Source organism: Agelaius phoeniceus, chromosome 4 (genome assembly GCF_051311805.1).
Source record: "Agelaius phoeniceus isolate bAgePho1 chromosome 4, bAgePho1.hap1, whole genome shotgun sequence".
NCBI lineage: Eukaryota > Metazoa > Chordata > Aves > Passeriformes > Icteridae > Agelaius > Agelaius phoeniceus.
Genome location: NC_135268.1, coordinates 63,640,702 through 63,656,240, shown reverse-complemented (window position 1 = coordinate 63,656,240; position 15,539 = coordinate 63,640,702). Strand labels below are relative to the sequence as shown.

The 15,539-nt window shown below is 38.5% G+C and overlaps 1 protein-coding gene across 8 annotated transcripts in view; it reads left to right on the top strand.

The window, feature by feature from the left end:
- Window positions 1-15,539, top strand: part of ABLIM2 (actin binding LIM protein family member 2) — a 131,942-nt gene that overhangs the window by 74,027 nt on the left and 42,376 nt on the right. For all 8 annotated transcript variants that reach the window (XM_077177760.1, XM_077177759.1, XM_077177757.1 and 5 more), the window contains exons 7-9: window positions 7,326-7,413; window positions 9,895-9,953; window positions 12,836-12,913. In XM_077177760.1, coding sequence (XP_077033875.1) covers window positions 7,326-7,413; window positions 9,895-9,953; window positions 12,836-12,913 — 225 coding nt within the window. The remainder of the gene's footprint in view (window positions 1-7,325; window positions 7,414-9,894; window positions 9,954-12,835; window positions 12,914-15,539) is intronic.

The window sequence follows — 15,539 nt, the reverse complement described above, 5'->3', positions numbered from 1 at the left end:
TACTTTTATTTTATTTTCTCCCACAACCATTAGAAACTTCTTCTTCTGCGAGTCGGGTTTTATAGTAAGTTGTTATCATTCTGAGATAAATGTTCTTGTTGATTTGATTTACACCTTATACCTGGAAGAATAAGGAGTGTGTGGGAAGCAATTAAAATGACTCAAATGTGGGAGGGAATTCTCAAGGCTCTGCAAAGCACAGCAGGATGAGCCAGAACCAAGACAACATGAAACAACTGTACATATGAGATTGCTAAAGCTGTAGGTAATGCTGCAGGTGTGTGTAGTGAACATTTCATGTGACTGTTTCTTGGCATCTAGTAGGATGAAAAATGAATCTAGTATGGAGAAGATGAGGAGAATGATTGATATTGAACATTACACTGCATTTACAGTGGTGTAAATCCTGATGAAAATGGTTCATTTGCCCTGGCAGACTGTTGAAGTGAGTCAGTGGTGAGTCAGGTCCACTGTGACTAAGAGAATTAGAGAGAGTTTTTCTCCACAGAATTCTGTCTTTAATTTCTGGCTCTCACACTTTTTTTCTGCTCAACACTGTTGTATGACATAAACAATAGACATTTTGCCAAATACCTCTGCCTTTACAATGCTGCCTGTCCCTTCAAACCCAGTAGATGATATGACAGCTGTTTACTAACTTCATCATTACTGTGTACAACTATTACTGAGTAATTCTTTGAGTCCTTCTGTTCATATGCAAAACTCTGGCTTTGCTAGAAATGTGAGTGGAGGTTTTATGTGATTCCACTTAAAGCTGTTAACTGAGCAGAGTGTTATATTCCAAGCACAGAGGCTATTTTCTGAATAGCATCACTCTAATTTGAATATACCCGTAGAATTCAGTTTATGGAAGCCAGTATAGTCTTTGTAATATGCCACAAGGTGGGTGCAGTGGCAGAGTTACCAGTATGTGCATCCATTGATAACACTTGATGGTGCAGGGCTGTGCACCTCTTTGTGGTACTCCTGAGAGAAAGACAGGACAAACATCTGAGCCCTAGATGTTACACTGCCTTTTGGATTTAAGTGCACACTGTGCAGTGTGAGTTGAAGTGCTGGCCAGAAGCAGGAGGGTTATATTAACCTGTGGGAATAAGCAAGAACAACCTCTGATTTGCTTTGCTTAATTGACTTGATAGAAAAATGTTCTAAGCCAGTTCTGTGCTGTTGGGTCAGAGAGTTATTAGATATCTCATGTTCTTCTGGGAGCAGGAATTAAAACCTTATCTCAGCCAAAGTCAGGGAATTGCATTTACTGAGAGAAATTGCGAATTTGCCTTTATAAATCAATGCAGTGACTGATTAGGCTATTAAACAACAAAATGCTGTATTTCATTCATAAACTTTATTAAATTTCATAAAGATAAATATGTGGAGTTCCTTTTTATACCTGTGCTTCATTATCAGTTTTGTGTACATTTCTGGCACCTAAGAAAAAGTACAATTCATTCACATAAGGGCCTAATATCTTAGTAAAAACATCATTTGGGGAATGAATGAAGAAGTATAAACAGGATGAATTAAATTTCCATTAAAGGAGTTCAGTGATTTTCCACTTTTCCACCTTTTTTTTATATACTCTGAAAAAAAATTCCTAGTGAAAGTACATGCTCCTCAATGTTGAGTTTAAAATGATAGATAATGAAGCAAGTATGAAATGATAGATAATGGGAGCAGAACAGAGACAGCAGATTTTAAGGGAGTCTTCCACAGAAGGCAAGAACTAGCAATGTGATTTTGGTGGAGGACAGCCATGATAGTTGAGGGCTTGGAACACATATCCTGAGGAGATGCTCAGGGAGCTGAACTTTTTCAGCCTAGGAAAGTGATGATTTTAGTGGGACCTAACTGTGATGTTCCCATAGCTATGAGGAGGCCCTTGAATATGTGGAGACAAGCACCTTACTGAGGCACATGGTGGGAGGGCAGGAGACAACTAAATTTAAAGTCATAGATTTAGGCAGGAGTCATAAATTTAAAACAGAGAGGTTCTGACTGCAGAAAAAGGGAAAAAAAATCAGTATTAATAACTAAGAATAACTACTGTCTGTTGGAGCAATATTCTCAGAGGTTGTGCAGTGTCCATCCTTGAAGGTTTTCAGCATTCAACTGAAAAAATTCCTAGTCAGACTGATCTGAATTGAGTATCAACCATGCTTTGAGCAGGAGGTTGGATTAGATGAATGACTCTATCATTCTTTGATTGCTTGCAAACTTCCTGTCTTTAAACTGAATTCTATTTCTGTTTCCTGTGCTATGAAGTTTACCTGAAGGAATATCAGTGTTCTTTAATGAAAAAATGGAAATGTCCATATGAATGGACATTAATCAGGAGATGGAGACAAAATATACAAAAGAGAATAATTGATTGTGTAATCCAAGTTTTACACTTTTACCCATCCCTACATTGCCTAAGTATTTTTACCCTTCCCATCCCATACAAACAGTAGCTTCTCTCCACTTTAAAAAGCAACACAAATCAAGTCTTAGGTCTTCTATAAGATGTTTAAAGCTTCATTTCAGATTGAGAAGCTGCCTGATGGGAAGGCTTATTGGCTGTCAGTGGTTTTGTGCTTTATCCTGTTTCCCTTTGCTTGGACAGGTGGTTGTCTGGTGATGACACAACTCTCCAGCAAATTTGTTCCATGTGAAAGGCTTTTAACTAAGAATGCTTTATACCAGTCTTCTGAGGGCTTTGTTTGTGAGTCAGGCAGCTGGACCATGCCTTGGCATACCCCTCAGCTCAGTGTTTTGTAGGCTGTTTTTCATTATTTCTGTTCAGGGTAGGGTACAGTTAGGACTTGACTTGGGGATTTTAGAATATGAAGTTGGCAGGATTTGGAACTGCTTCAATAGACAACACTTAGTGGTAATGAGGAACTATTATAGCAACTATATTGTATTATACACTCAGAATGGAAAATATGCTTTGATACAATTGAAACATTGCAGCAATTTAACCTTTTGTCACTTCCACAAACTCCTTACTCCCTGCAATAAAACATGTCAATTACCCTTATGCATTTTGGTAACAAGATAGATTTTTTTTTTATTGTTATTATTTTTCATTTTTACAGGAAGAAGTTTGCTGATAGCTTTTAATTCTTAGGAAAAGAATCAGATAGTTGTAAGCTTATCTAGTATATTAAACCATTTTCTGTACTTTCTATCTTCCTTTTACTAATTACTTCATCGAATAATGTAATGAGGATGTACTTAGACTTCAGTGATGAATCAGACATCAGAAATCTTGAGTCTTCCTTCCAGGACTCAGCTCACTCTGAGCTTTAGGCTGCTCAGTTTCTCATGTGTCAATCCATAAGCAATTGTCGCTCATCAGCTGCTGTAAAAAATTATATCAATCACACTTCTAGAAACAGCATGAGACATCAGACAAGCAATGCCATTGTGGTAGAGTTACAGTTATTGTGCATATCATCTTTTATATATTCTGCCACTTCATCACTTATGGCAGCCATAGCCAGAAAATGAGCAGAGCTTTTTGCTGAGCTGTCTGCAGTAATGTAATATACTTTTCCTGGGTGATGACAGCTAATTTAAAACTCAAACTTAACTAGTTAAAGCTATTCCTTTTGGTATGAACTGCTCTAGTTTTGCTAGAGCTGCATGTTTTCCAGGCCTGGTGATCATACTGTTCTGAAGATTTTTGAGTAACACCCCTTACTGTCTCCAAATTGTGCTTTGAACAATGCGATTCACATTTGCCACATCAGCTTTATTCTCCTTTTGCTTAGTTCAAGCCCTCAAGTTATGAGAAATGAGAAAAGGTGGTTGTATGTACTTTGTTGCAGAGCTCTCTGGTCTTGCTTTGAGTGAAGATGAGTTTGTCTGTCAATGTAGGACAGGTTGCAGCACTTGCTTTAAGTGAAGATGAGTTTGTCTGTCAATGTACTGTAGGACAGGTTGCAGCACTGAAATGGTCCCTGTGCTCAGGGCAAGGACTGCAGGAGGTCTGTGTTCATCAGCCCAGATCAACATCATTCCTCATGCTGATCAGCCCAGAAGGCTCTTCCTTCCTGCAGAGGAGACTTCACATTCAAAGGGGTCTCTTATACCTAAAGGGAAAGAAGTAACTCATAATGCTTTGTCTCAGAGTGCTGAGGATTGTTTTGACTCCATTTAAAGAGTGCAATTTGGTGATTGTGGGAAGCTGGTTCAAGGTCAGTTGAAGAAAAAATAAATTGTTAGTATATGTACTGTATTATTACTAAGGACACACTTTGCTATTCAGGTTTGAGGTAATCTCAGCTGAAAATTAATCTTCACAATAATACTATCTTCACATCTGGATTCCTGGGCACAAAGACCTGGTGCAGTCTTGAAGCAAATGTAGGATATTGAGGAGGTTTTTTAGAAACTATCACTTGAACTGTAAGAGATCTCTCAGAGATGAATGTTGCTTCTTCTGTGCTCTGAGTGTGTTGGTGTTTTATTAAACACTGAGACAACAATCTGTCAAACTAAGCTTTCAAACTGTGCAAGGAAGAAGTAACCATATGGTTAGAAATTTGTTTGCTGCATTGAACTACCTCACATTAATATAAGCAAGAAGAGAAAAAAATGATGAAGCCTTTATTACAAATAAACCAAAACCATATAATATTTGCTGCTCTAAGCTTATAAAATAGCTGGGTTCTGCTGGAACCAATTGTTCATCTGTGAGAGCAAGCCCCTGAAAGGGACAGGAGAAAGGGGCACTGGTAAAAGCCTCCTTGGTGTTTACCTAAGGGACTCTATGATTCAGACTCAGGTCCTAGGTTTGAATATATTTTATGATATCTAATCAGGGTAACTGCATACACATATCAATAAATAGTGTTAGTTAATTCCTGCATCAGCTGCCCAGCCTCAGGGTCAGCTAGCACCTCTCATTTAGAAATATAGGGTGGTCTTTTTTAAATACTTCCAAGTGTTGAAGTATCTGCTATGTCTTGTCTTCTGTGCTTTGATTAGAAGAAGGACCAAAAAAAATTAAAAGGGGCAACAAAAGTCACTGTCAGCACTTAGACTTATATGAAAATTTTTGAGTTTGTGCCATTTTAATTCAGAGATACTTATGCAAAATCCATTGGAGTTCTCCTGGTGTGGTCATCAGCAAAAGAATCACTGTACTTTCCTCCCCCAATTTTTCTGTTACAGTTGTGTCTATGTCATCAAAGAGGTCTTTCTGTGCCATTCTATACTAGTTGATATTGCTGACTATACAAGTGAGTTCACTAAGTGAATTAAAATTATATATTTGGTTGTACTGTTAAATTTAGGGAAATAGACTTTGTTCTGTGATGCATCCAGGTTATTTGAGAATCTGTCCCGGCAGTTTATTTTACCAAAGAAGTAATTTAATTCCATTAGAGAATGTCAGCCTGGGAATTGTATCATCTGTGCTAAATCAGCTGAGTTATTGAGGTTATGCATTCCATTAGCAATGTTTGTGCATTTCCAAGGGAAATTGTATTTCTTTTCAATTTGATACACCAAACATAAGTTTGTCTGGTGATAATTACTCTTCCGTGCTTTAATACCTGCACTAGGGCGAGCAATTTTAAATCAGAAGTTTAAACTCAATGCTGATACTTTGTGGTCTGGTACTTTAAAGGTGTTATCACAGATATTAGTGACCACCTTCCATGTCTAAAATTGCAAAAATCATTCTGAAATCTGCACAAATGGTAACATAAAAAGAGTGAACTGGAGCAGAGCTGTTTTCAAAATGGCAATTCTGATGTGATGTGTTGCTCTTTGTTGCCAATCTGAAATGCTGCAGCAGGTTTTCAGGAGTGAATCAAGTTAACATTGATGCAATGATACCAGAGATTCTTTAACCTAGAATTACTGCATTCCTGTGATTGGTACTGTGAATGGCAAAATAGCCCCCTCCCACAGATTACATTCTTTAATGAAAATGCCTCTGAAAGCTTTGAAATTTAGTGAATAAGAAAGACTTAGAAAAGTCACCTTCATAGTAACAGGGCTAATTTTCTACATTGATAGAAGGGGATTTGCAGTGCTGTGAGAGCCTGTTGACATGCTGAAGGCAGTGGGGCAATAGTTGATAGTAGTTTCTTAAAGGCATCCCTAACCCTAGTAGCACTTGCAATGTTTTTCAGGTAAGCAGATTATGAGACATCCTACATGCACCAAAATTTGTATTTTTTTAACTTCAGGAGAATTTCTACAAAAATCAGGCTTAGCTTAATCTTGAGTTGAGGTTTTAGTTTACTTTAGTTCTAAGCTGTAGAGTTGCTTGGTCTCCTGGTTTTTGTTCCTAGTGGAGATGGCATTGGCCTTAAGCCATTTAAACCATGGGTAATTCTGTCTGGCATGGAGGAGTGTGGGGTCAAAGAAGAGAAAGGAGATGCCAAGATCTGGCTTTCAGTTCCATAGGGATTTTGCAGAGTGAGGAGTGCTGGGAGCATGTGCAAGAGCTGTCTTTGGGACTTTGAACTCTGTTTTGTGAGTGACATTGGAAAGATGGAATGGGAGTGCAGTTTGGAGGGACTGGCCCATGTTGTTCACTCAGCAGAGCACAACTCCATGAGTGCTTTTATTGTGATTGGCTCAAGCCAATGTTGCAGGTAATTCAGAATTTAAATATATGAAAATTGGCAAGTTACTGAGCAGTTCTGAGCAAATTGAGGGCTCAGTCCTGTTCTCATTCCAGTCAATGAAAACAGTGGTGTTAAATTATGTGGATTAATCTCTGAACAGATGGCAAAACTCTTGGCCTGTCCATGTGAAAGTGTGGGTGCACAGTACCCAGAGGTGCCTGCTCTGGACTTACTGTCCTGTAGGCAGCTACAGTCATTCCTCAAGGAACTCTTTAGTACAAGTTATCTGCAAGACACTTTCAAGGCAGCTACAAACATTCTTTGCACAGAATGGTTTTTGCTGAGCATTAAGATTATGTATTCAGTTGATGCATGATGAACATATGAGTTGCAAATCTGTGCTCAAGGTTATTACCTCCCAAATTGCTCATGCAGGTAAGTCTTAAGCTACCCTGTACTTGGTTTACAGGGAAGATGTGTTCATTGCATAAATTTGTTTCTGTCCTGTAAATTTAGAGACTTAACTTTTGCACATGAACTTTTTTTGCTTTGTGTAGGCAAGACCATAATTACATTTTAAAGCATGAATTGTCTAGAATGACAAAGCAGCATTGTGGTTGTAGGAGACTGTTGAACTAATTGTCATTAACTAATTAAATTATTCATAGTCAAGAGAATGAAAGAAAAACTGCTAAATTGCTCAATATTAATCATCTGTACCTTCTTTCTGAACAGGCAGGAGAGAAGCATTATCACCCAACCTGCGCACGATGTGTCAGGTGCAATCAGATGTTTGCAGAAGGAGAAGAAATGTATCTTCAAGGTAAACCAAACAAAGAATAAAACAGTTACACTTGGCTCTCTTGCCCACACCATAGGCTTGCACAGGAAAAATTCAGTGTTACAGAAGGACTTGTGCAATAGAGTATGCAATGGGAAAAAAAGTCATTTAACACATGAGCTGAAATCCTTCATATGTAGCAACTTCTAGCTCTACTAAACTGATCAAAGAAAACCGCTTACACAGTTAAATACAGGGGAAAACACCAGAGAAAATAAAGGCTTTTGTATATGTCTTTGACTGGCATTGTCTTTTCAAAGGAAAGCAGAAAAGAGAAACTCAGTAGGATGTAGGAACTGCATGGCTGGTGTATTATCCTAAAATCACATGCCTGCCCAGATCTGTGTTTACAACTTCTCAATTGTCCATGGTTTTCTAAAAGTGTACTTGGAAATTTTTCCTTAAGCTGGAAAAGTTAGACTTTATTTAGAACACAGCAGTGGTCTCAGTAAGATCTAATTATGGTTTAGTACTTTATTTTAAATGACAATTCTGTTGTCACTTTGGTTTGCAACAAGAACAAGCTCATTAAAGGGCATAGTGATACTTGTCTGTGCTCATGAATTTCCCCTCAGGACCCAGAAAATGCTGCAGTTCTTCCATTTGAAAAGGATCTTAGCTGTGCTAAAACCCCATAATTAATCAATGCTTTAAAAAATTACATCAAACTACAAATTTGTTTCTAGATTTCAAACCTTCTGAAAATTGTTTGCAAGTCAATCTTCTTTTTAAGTTCCATTTGTTGTAAGGGTGGATATTTGTTAGGTTTTGTTCTGATAATTAGTTCAAATAATAGCAAGGTATGCTCAGGTTCTCTTAATTTGGATCTATTTTACTGTATTTTCTGGTGCATGGAATGTTTACACCAGCTTACTGTCATGCCCTTTTTGTCTTCACATGGAGAGCAGTTTCCATCAGAAACTGGTGTTAATGCCATGAAAGATCTATAATCAGTTATTTGGACTGCCTAAACAGTGGTCATCAGACAGCTGCTGGGTGAAAGGACATTTTTTATTCAGTGTGAAAATGTTTCCCAGACAGTGTTGCTTGGCTATAGACAGGAGTAGATTAAAAAAAATCTAAATGCTTCTTAAATCCATTGGGATAATTTGAAGCAATTTATGGGACAAATGAGGGAAACTCAAATCCACTTGTAAGTGGAAGAGAACTTAGCATTAAATTTAAAGGTGCTATAAAAATGTTTCTTAGTCGTTCAGTAACAAAAAATCTCAGTAACTTAGTAAACATAATTTATTTGGTCTGTTCTTATAGGTACTCTTTTACTTCAAGAGTCTGGGTTCATCTGAGTTATTTTTGTGAAATAAATTCTAATGATCTCCATCTGTCTTCTGGGAAATAGACTGTGTTTCTATCTTGTTTCCAAAATCCACTAGTTAGAAAACTATCAAACTGCTGTGAAAACAAAGCATTTTCAATAACTCTTCTTGATACTCCCCACCCAGTATAAACATTAAGTATTTGTTGTGCAGAGGTTCTCAGATTCCAGTTTAGTCAGGCAGAAGTTGTAGTGCACTCACATTGTTTACCTCTGGAGCTTTTATCTGTGCCATGTCTGGGCTCAGACTGGCAAAAACATAAAAGTTTCTTCTTACTATTAAGACTTGCAAATGACTATTTTATTTTATATCATTATGCACATTCCACTTCTAGTGAACACTATTTTAAACGTCATGTTCAACTTTTTGAAATAGTTTTTTCCTTTGTCACTAGTGCAAAACTATTCAAGTTTGTCTCACACTTATTGTTTACTTTCATTAAGATGCTCATTTCAATACCTGTATGCAAGAGAGAATTGGTTCATTTGGTATCTCCTGCTTCCTCCATGATGGACATTCCCCTGAGTTTATGCAGTTCCTTAGTAGCTAGAAGTGTACGTGGACAAACATGTGGGAAGGACAAGATTGGAACAGTGAATAAATGATAGAGTAGATTTTCAGCTAGGGTGACAAGGCACAGTGCTGTGCATAATTCCATCCCACCATGGCATGCTGGGTATGAGCCAAGCCTACTACTACAGGAATATGTATTACAGGAGTGTAGGAAATTCTAACTATATATAAAGACAAAATTTACCATGAAACAGAAGCGAAGCCCAGCTGGACACAGCCCTGCCTGCTGTAATGGGAGCTCCCTGAGCAGGAGGTTGGATTGGTGGAGCTCCAGAGATCCCATATTACATCGTTAGGACTCAGATTTTGATGTTGATCTGCCATATTGAGGTACATGTAGCTTTCTGAAGTCTTTTAAATGTCTATGATGAGGCTCAGTGGGATGAGGGGCTGTCCTCTTGACCTCTGAAAGTGTCCTGCACTGATGGGAATTAGTCAGTAACCTACATCTTATAAAACATTATAGGAGGGTTTAATAATGTTCTTATTTTGAACTTTTTTATAGTTCTTATTATGGAACTGAATTAAGTAGAACTTTCAATTTACTTTGCAGGAACATCCATTTGGCATCCAGTTTGTAGACAGGCTGCAAAGGCTGAAGAAAAAAACAAGGTAAAAAACCTGTATTTTTTACCCAATCTTACTTGATTGCCATATTATTCTCTATCTTTTTTTTTTTCATCAGGTATGGATGGAAGTGTTTGGAAAATTCTCCCTACTATAATTTTAAATCTTAACTAATGGGAATCCAGTTTGCTAATGAAATGTAATCATGTAATATAAGTACTCTACTTTTAATCAGTGATTAAAGCCATAGATGAAGGAGAGTGTTGACCTAAGAGTTATATATATATATGTATAAGCTAAATAAGTAAAAATGTGAAAACATGAATAAGAAAAAAAAGGTTAATTTTTAACTTCTGCCTGATTATGATGTTATCAGTTTATGACCTCTTCTCATGTGGCTCTGAACTTAAAAGATCAGAGGAGACTTTATTTGTTTTTACAAAAAAAAAATTTCCTTAGAGTTTCTGTTTCATTATTTGTTTCTAAAATGTTGGCAAGCCAGCCACAATTTAATTTAATCTCTGGCTTTAAGTACCTCCTTAAGTTGTGCACCTCTCTGTGTGCAAGGGGAAAAGGGGGGGGAATTCTGGCAGAAGATGAGCAGATAAATAAGCTGTCCCTAGGATATGAAGAATTAATGATCCTTCTGAAGTGGTGGGAATGAGTTACAACTATCTCATTTAATGTAGAGGCCAAGTGTGGGTTTTTCACTTCTGATGTTCTCTGATGCTCCAAGTGGTACCCTTGGTATCCTTGTTCAAAAAAGCTCTGCTTTGGTTCAAGGCTTGGAGGAAGGCACATGGGACAAGTCAGAACAGCAGGCAGCATCCATAAAAAGATTGTTAAATCTGGTGTGTCAGAAAGTCCAACTTTGACTAAATTACAGCTTGAAAATAAAACCAAACTTGTTTGGGCTTTACCCTAAGGGATCTTGGCTGTAGTTTTTGTACCCATGTGTTTGGGAAGTGATTGCTTGGTGTTGTTTATGACAAGCTCTGAATATCAAATAATTTTCCCAAGACTAGCAGTTTTTCTTTTTCCTGGAGTTTTTCCTATTTTCTGATCTTTATGTTCACTATTGAAAAAATAAAACCAGAAGGAAGGATGCCATTTTTAAGAGAGTAATAATGAACTTTTCAACATAACTTGTAATGTCTGGAATGAGATCTACTGCTTGAGAAATCTACTGTTCGACCTTGCAGTTTGTTGTTTTTAAGTTATCTTCCTATATATAGATACATGAACAGCATGTAATTGAAGTAGGTGACAAAGGCAAGAGGAGAAAGTGGCAGCATGCTCCAAAACTTTGAAGATGGAGTGGAGGGGAAAAAGAAGTTGTGAAAGAGAGTGACAGCATAAAGAAAGATGATGGGAGAGTGAGATTTTAAGCAGAAGGGAGGATGCTGGAAAAGACAGGAGAAATCAAAGCAGCAAGGGAAAGGAAGGTTTATAAAAAGGCATATAGGGAAAAGAGGTAGGTGGAAGAAGAAGAAAAATGTGTAGTACAGAAAATGAACTAACAGAGACAATAGGGTCAACAAAGGTGTGAGGTTTTATTGAAAAAGCTGGGAGATGGTGTGGAGCAGGTGTGGATGGGGTACTAAAAGGGGTAATGGGTCATGAAGAGAAGAACATGTGTGAGATGTGAGATGTCTCATATCCAATTCTTTAGCCACCAGTATCCTCCAAGTCCTTCTTCTCCCTTCACTACCCAGTTTGTGGAGGTGGCACTGGAGATTCCCCTGCCAGGTGCAGGACCTTGCACTGGCCTTGTTGAATTTCATGTGGTTTGCATGGCCCCTCTTCCCAAGCCTATCAGGATCCCTGTGGATGGCATCCCTTCCCTCCAGCGTGTTGTCCCCACCACGTGGCTGGCTGTCATCTGCAGGTTTGCCAGGGATGTGCTCAATCCTCCTGTCTGGGTCATGGAGGGAGATATTGAGCTTTACTGCTCCCTGTAAGGACCCTTGAAGAGCAGCACCTGTTACTGGTTTCCACTTGGGCAGTCCAAAGAGGTTACTGGAAATGTGCAAGGCTCATGCTGGGAACCCCAGTGACCTTGGTGCCAATGGAAAACCAGGATTGGGCTCTTCTAGGGGTGTCAGGAAAAAAGGACTCACCTCCTGTCTGTCCTTGGAAAGACCCAGAGCTCCAAGAGAACCTCGGGAGGTCATCTTGTCCAATCCCTCTGCTCAAGCTTGGCTGCCTTGGGCCAGATGCCCATGACCATGCTTAGGACACAGAAAGAAACCCTGAAGCTTTATCTGGGAATCCTGAGCTTTACCCAAAACTGCCATTTGACTTCAACAGGGTTCAAAACATTGGAATAATGTAATTATTCTAAAGTTATTTTTCTCTTCTGCATTGAGTGTCCTGTAGGGACCTCATGGTTTGTACATGACATCAGTGTATCAATGACACTTTCATGTCATTTATGCAAGTTCTGGAAAACTGAAAAGTGCTTTAATTATGCAGAAGAGGTGTTTAATTAGACTGTCTTAAATGATCCTTTTCCATGTTTCACTGTGAGTAAATGGCATGGCAGTGTGACATGTCCAGTCACAATGTAAAATGGTTTGATGGCATAAATTTGGAGTAAAAATGTTGCCACTGTATTGTCTTGTAACTGTCTCTGAGAGTGCCCAAAGGCTGTCCTGCCATCCCAGAAATGCTCTGGGCCATTTTGTTCTGAAGAAGGGATAAGAAAACCATGTGTAAAACAATTCCTGCACTTTTGAAAGGTTAAATTGACTGTCTGCAAGTGTTCTTTTATTTTTAATTCCATATTTTGAGCTCTCTATAATACGTCATTTTTGAGTGGTAGAGATTGAATGAAATTAAATGCCTTGTATGCTTTTTTCCAAATAACTACTATATTATCTTTGACTCTCCTGTATTTCCTATCTATTTCACTTCTCCTGCCATAGGAAACTAGGACTTCCTCTGAGAGTATTATTTCTGTACCTGCTTCAAGTACATCAGGTTCCCCAAGCCGTGTGATCTATGTGAGTATTTCCCAGTGAAATTTGTTCTGTGGGATGGGGAAAACCTCGTGCTTCCTCCTACAATTTAGCACATTATATGGAAAGTTAGTGCCTCTAAAGCACTGCAGCTGATGATTCCTCTAAAATGGAATTATTTTCTCAAGTTTAAAATATCTGAATACTGCATTTGCTGTTACAGGATCCTGGCATTTTCCTCCTATATTTTGTGGTGTATTTGTAGCACTTACACTACAGCTAGGGCTGGCTTATACCAAAGCAAGCAGAATACCACAGTTCTTTCTGAAAAGAAAAGTTTAAGTAAACAGTATACATCCCACAGGTAGATTACAAGCTTAGATTTGAGCACAACTTGTTTAAATTGAGCTCCTGAGCCTGTATCTGCTTGCTCATGGGAACTCTCATGTGTGTGATTGCAGGACTCTGCCCGTGCCAAATGCCAGTCCCTCACTCAGAGGACCTTTGATGTGTTTATGGTTTATGGGGCACTCTGAAAAGCTCATTGAGAGAATTTAAAATAACAAGTATAATAAAATCTTAGGGGTTTTTTTTTTCAATTCAGGATCAAAATTTCTGTAGTGTAGTGTTCAAATTCTCAAGGCTACCAGCAATAGATAAAAAATGCAAATGTGGTATGATCCATGCAGATATCTCTTGCAGGACTTGAGCATTTCCAGGGCTTTTCTTTCTCCTGGCCAAGTATCCTTCAGGTATGCAGGCCATCCTCATCAGTTAGAGCCATATAGTGAGAAACTTGCTGGAGATGCAATTGACTTCCAGAGAGGTTATTATACAAATACTAAGGGCTTTTATCTCCTACATAGAGGCAAGCAAAAGAGTGCTTTGGATCTAAACTTGTCTTTTTTCCTCAAATAAAAGTTATTTTGAATGGGCTTTATCTGAGTAAGATTGAACCTGCAGTGGAACAAGTGCCCCTTCTCTAGATGCTTGTTGTGACTCTGAGTGCTGCTGAATTCCAGTGGTGTATTACCAGCCAAGAAATGTCATTGTGAAGACAGTTCATTGTGCAGGGTGCCTATTATCATATAAGCACTTTCTTTGGTCAGATGAGCTCTTTTTTTTTCAGGCAGGGACCATCTCATTGTGTTTTTAAGCATGAGAATTCTCCTAAGATTTATATGTTTTTAGAGACATTTATCTAACTGCAGGATGATACTGTTTTTATTGATGTTTGTGTTACAACTTTAAACATGCTTCACTGGCTGTTAAAAGTCAAGGATGAACCTCCATTCTCCTTTTCTGGTTTTGTTTGTGTGCTTGTTTGTTTTTAAAGGCTATCATTAAATCAGCACACAACCCTGATGTTTTTTACTGTAATATACAGCTGGGACTGGGAAAGAATAAAGTTGACTAGCAATATGAGTCAGTCAGAAAAAAAGACTCCCCAGAGCAGTGCAAGTTCTTGTTCTGTCTGTCCCATCTCTCACTGCTTAATTGTCAAAACTTGATTTTGATTGATTAATCAATCCTATTTTGGCTTTCAGAAACAGGAAAGTAAAGAGAATTAAAAACATGTTAGAGACTTCTATATTATCACAATGGTCCCTTGGCTATCTGTTTTTACATGTGTTTTCTGTTACAGGACTGTTATGACATACAGACATGCTCAAGATCTGCCTTGTGTGCTTTTGTGGCTGTTTTTGCCAAACCTAAATTCTTGCTGCCACTGAAAGGAAGGTCCCACCCGCACGCAGCCCTGTCCCTCTCTGGCTGTGCCTTCCCATCCCCTCTTTGCTGCTAATACTAGTGTGTACACAGAGATATGCAGTCAAATTTGAGGCCAGACTGAGCTAAACAATAACTCAGGAAAAACCTCCAGACAACCAAAGAGGCAAAAAAAAAAAACCCCAAAAAAGCCAAGCTGTCTACATGACTTCTAATGCTAGTGTAGAAGGCAGAACAGGGTGGGATGGTGCACACAGGGCAGCAGCTTTCAGCAGTAGCATAGATCCAGCCATTAAACCTGTAGTAAAATTGTACCTTACCAGCTGGTGAGCTCTGTGGAGTATTTCATGGACAGAAGAGTTTAGAGCAAACAGTTCCAGCTTAGGAACTGTGAGTTTGTTGTGGTCAGAGCAGTGCTGAACATCATCATGGGCACCACCCCATGGCAGGGCAGCTGTGCCTCTGGGCTGTGGTGGTGTGGTCACATAGGGAAAGGTGAAAAAAGGGGTTTTTTTTTTTGACATAAATGTGAATGTGCCTCATACAGATGGTTTACTAAAGCCATACCACTTCTTCTTCATCTACTGATAACAGAATTTGGTGTCTTCTTGCACTGAGAGAGGGCACAGGCCAGTGTCTTTTGAAGGTAATGGGCATCTTTTCATGACCTGTAGGGATGACTTCATTATATCCAGACTGAAATTTGCCCTAGTGCTGGCAGCCTCTTGGAGTTCCTAATTAAAAATGTGTTGATTTCTAAATTATGCCATTAAATAATGTTAAAATAAAAGTCCTGCTTTATACTTTGCTTAATTTTATTAAGGCAGAATTAGGTGCTCCAACCTAATATATCCAACTGGAAGGCTTACATTACTTTACATAGCTGTGTTATATGTGCTCTCATACAAGGAATAGAAATCACACTATATTTTTATACAGATCA